Source organism: Pinus tabuliformis, chromosome 3_1 (genome assembly GCF_031772625.1).
Source record: "Pinus tabuliformis cultivar Carrire ecotype Pingquan chromosome 3_1, CPIR1, whole genome shotgun sequence".
Classification (NCBI taxonomy): Eukaryota; Viridiplantae; Streptophyta; class Pinopsida; order Pinales; family Pinaceae; genus Pinus; species Pinus tabuliformis.
Genome location: NC_142301.1, coordinates 797308381 through 797311924, shown reverse-complemented (window position 1 = coordinate 797311924; position 3544 = coordinate 797308381). Strand labels below are relative to the sequence as shown.

The following is a 3544-nucleotide window of genomic DNA, read 5'->3' as shown; positions in this document are numbered from 1 at the left end:
TGATAGATTATGAGCATGTACCGTTTAGATGCAGGAAATGCCATGATCTGGGTCATCTCTACAGAGATTGTCCTCTAAACAGAAAGCCCCCATCTCAAATGGACTCAGACAATCCTGCTCCTGATGGGTTTACCAAAGTGGTAAATCGCAGAAGAGGTCATAAGAAATCGACAGCCAATACCAGGACCAACCCAGCTAACTCGTCAAAACCCTCAACTAGCAATAGTTTTGCTGCTCTGGCCAGTGATGATGTTCAAGAACCTGAAAACCTACCTCTAAATGACAAGGAAACCAGTAAAGAAAAGCAAACCAGGGTCTCACCGCAGCCAGGGGAAAGCCTGTTCAGCAAATTGACCCCTCATACCAAACTCCCAGCCTGGAGCTTCCAAGGAATGGAAGTCGACAATCCATCACCCAGCTCAAAGGATGTAGAGGAAACAGCTGAAGACTACCAAGAGCCCCAACTCATGGAGGAAGACCCTGAGAATATAGATATTGGTGAATTGGACATTCTAGGACTACAGCAGGCATACAAAATAAGAAACTTTGATAAAATCCCAGATCGGCAAGTGGACAACCTGGTGGAGGTCCTCACTCGCGCACAAAAAAAATACTCTCTGGGGGTCCATATTGGTAGTCAATGGGATGGAAAGTTCATTACCAAAGACAGTAAAAAGCGAGGGAGGAAAACCACTCTCGAAAGAACTATCAAAATAGGAGAAGTGCTAGTTGAGTCAGGCAGATATGCCAAGCTGACCAAGTATTTCAACATCAACCCCAACCCTTCTCAATGAAGTTGATATCGTGGAACATTAGAGGGCTTAATAGCCCAAGGAAAGGCAGGCTTCTAAAAAACATGCTTATGCAGGAAAAACCTAATATTCTCTTTCTGCAAGAAACAAAATGTAACTCGACAGTTTTGGAAAAAATGGCAGCAAAAGCTTGGCCAGGAGGGCTGGTAACGGCTGTTGATGCTCAAGGGGCGTCGGGAGGACTTGCAGTTCTCTGGGATGCGCGAGTGATTCAACTTGACAATATACACGCAAACAAGAACTTCATCCAAGCAATATTTCACATAATCGGCACCAACATCCATGGTCACATGACTAATGTGTATTTCCCTCAGGAAACTATACACAAAGCTGAAATCCTGGACACCTTATCGGAGCTCAACTCAAACAGGTTGCACCCGCTATGGATATCTGGAGGTGACTTTAACATGATCGCAAGACTGGAAGAAAAACAGGGAGGCAGAAACAGAAGCAACAGAGATGGGAACATTCTAAAAGACTTCATACAGAATAATTGGCTGATAGATCTACCTTCAAATAATGGCATGTTCACATGGAACAACAAAAGAGAAGGCTCACGACAGATAGCTTCACGCCTTGATATATTTTTACTATCAGACAATGCAATACATTTGGGGGGAGAATTCATTGTTTCCATCCTACTGATATCGGGCTCTGACCACTAGCCAATAGCTTTGCAGTGGAATCGACCAGGCAACAGCATTAGGCATCCTTTCCGGTTTGAAGCTTTTTGGTTAACCCATCCGGATTTCAATGAATTAGTCAGATCAACATGGCTCAATTTCAAACCCTCTAATGGCTCTAAGATGTCTAAATTCCAGCAGAAACTAAAGCACCTCAAAGGTGAAATCAAGCACTGGAATCATACATCTTTCGGCAACATTTTTCAAGCACAGAAAGCCCTTAATCAAGAAATGAAGAATGTGCAGCAGAGGATCATAATCGAAGGACGCTCTGAGGACCTAGCAAAACAGGAACAAACTCTTGAGGCCCAAATCCTAGCCAGAGAAAAACAAGAGGAAACACTCTGGCGACAGAAATCAAGAGTAAAGTGGCTGAAGGACGGGGAAAAAAACACAAAGTTCTTTCACAGAACCACAGTGCAGCACAGAATGAACAACTACATATCCCACATCAAAAATGAGCAGGGAGCAAGGATTGAGACGCACGAAGGCATTGAAAATGAGTTTCTCAGGTACTTCAAACAAGCCCACCAAGAGCCCAACATAGATAGAACGCCTGCTATTGACAAAGTTCTAAGAAACATTCCCAAATTAATCACAGAGGAGCATAATCTTCTCCTTCTTTGTCCCACAAGCCTTCAGGAAGTTGAGAATGCTGTGCGTCAGTTGAAAGCAGGGAAAGCACCGGGGCCAGATGGATTCACCTCCAACTTTTTTCACAACTTCTGGGATCTAATCAAAATGGAGGTTTGGCAAATTGTAGAGGAAACGCGCACTTTAAGATGGATGTACCCAGGGCTGAATGCTACCTTTATTGCTTTAATCCCCAAGGAAGAGGAATTGAATACTCCAGATAAGTATAGACCAATTGCTCTCTGCAACATTATTTATAAGATTGTCTCAAAAGCTACAGCTACCAGATTGAAATCATTGCTCCCTCTCATTATTTCGCCAGAGCAATCTGGTTATGTAGAAGGCCGGCAGATTACGGATGGTATTATTTTAACTCATGAAATAATCCACTCTCTGAAGCAATCAAAGAAACCAGGTATGATGCTTAAAATTGATTTATCCAAAGCTTTTGATAGCTTAAGCTGGGTTTACATTCAAAAAAATTTAAATGCCTTTGGCTTTGCCCCTTCTTGGGTTAGATGGGTTGTGAGTTTATTATCTTCCTCGTTCTTTTCTGTGCTTATCAATGGTATACCTTCACCCACTTTCCGTCCCTCCAGGGGTATCAGGCAGGGAGATCCCCTCTCTCCATTCCTTTTTGTTATTATGGCAGAGGGATTGGGTAGAAGCATCAAATCCGCTCTGCACTCCCAGCAGCTCAAGGGCTTATCCTTTCTCAATTCTCCCACTTACTCTCATCAGCAATTTGTAGACGATAACATGCTCTTTGGCCATCCTTCTGTTCAGGAAGCGCGCCTTCTCAAAGCTCTCCTATCGAACTTCTCTGAAGCTTCAGGAGCCCTTATTAATCGAGTCAAGTCTCAAATCTTTTTCTTCAATACTTCGGTCCCTACCCAAAATGCCATAGCCCACATTCTTGGTTTTACCATAGCCTCTCTTCCTTCTAAATACCTTGGAGCACCCTTAATGGCCTCGGCTCTCAAGCATTCCTCATGGAAAATCCTGCTAGAAAAGCTAGAGGCGCGTCTCTTCCTTTGGACTCACAGGGCTCTTAACATGGCCAGCAGACTTGTTCTCATTAAAGCTGTTCTTCACTCCATGCCTCTGTATCTCTTCTCAATTTTAGCAGCTCCCAAATGGGTGCTCAAGGAAATAAAGAAGCTCCAACGTAATTTCTTATGGGGCAACTCAGGTCCCAATCGAAAGTGGGCTCTGGTTAAATGGGATAAAGTATGTCTTCCGAAGAAGGCTGGAGGTATTGGTCTAAGGGATCCGGGGCACAGCAATGAAGTCATGGGAGCCAAAATTTGGTGGAGATGGCTCTCAAAACCCAACACTCCCTGGGCCTCCCTATGGACAGCCAAATATGCAAACAATAGCCCTATCGAAGAAAGAATTCGAATGTCAGAAGTAAGT

The 3544-nt window shown here is 43.7% G+C and overlaps 1 protein-coding gene across 1 annotated transcript; it reads left to right on the top strand.

Moving 5' to 3' along the window:
- Positions 1 to 928: 928 nt before the first annotated feature.
- On the top strand, positions 929 to 1477 carry LOC149189842 (uncharacterized). The gene has a single exon (XM_089410360.1). It carries the CDS (start codon positions 929 to 931, stop codon positions 1475 to 1477), a length of 549 nt encoding a protein of 182 aa, XP_089266486.1.
- The last annotated feature ends 2067 nt before the right edge of the window (positions 1478 to 3544 follow it).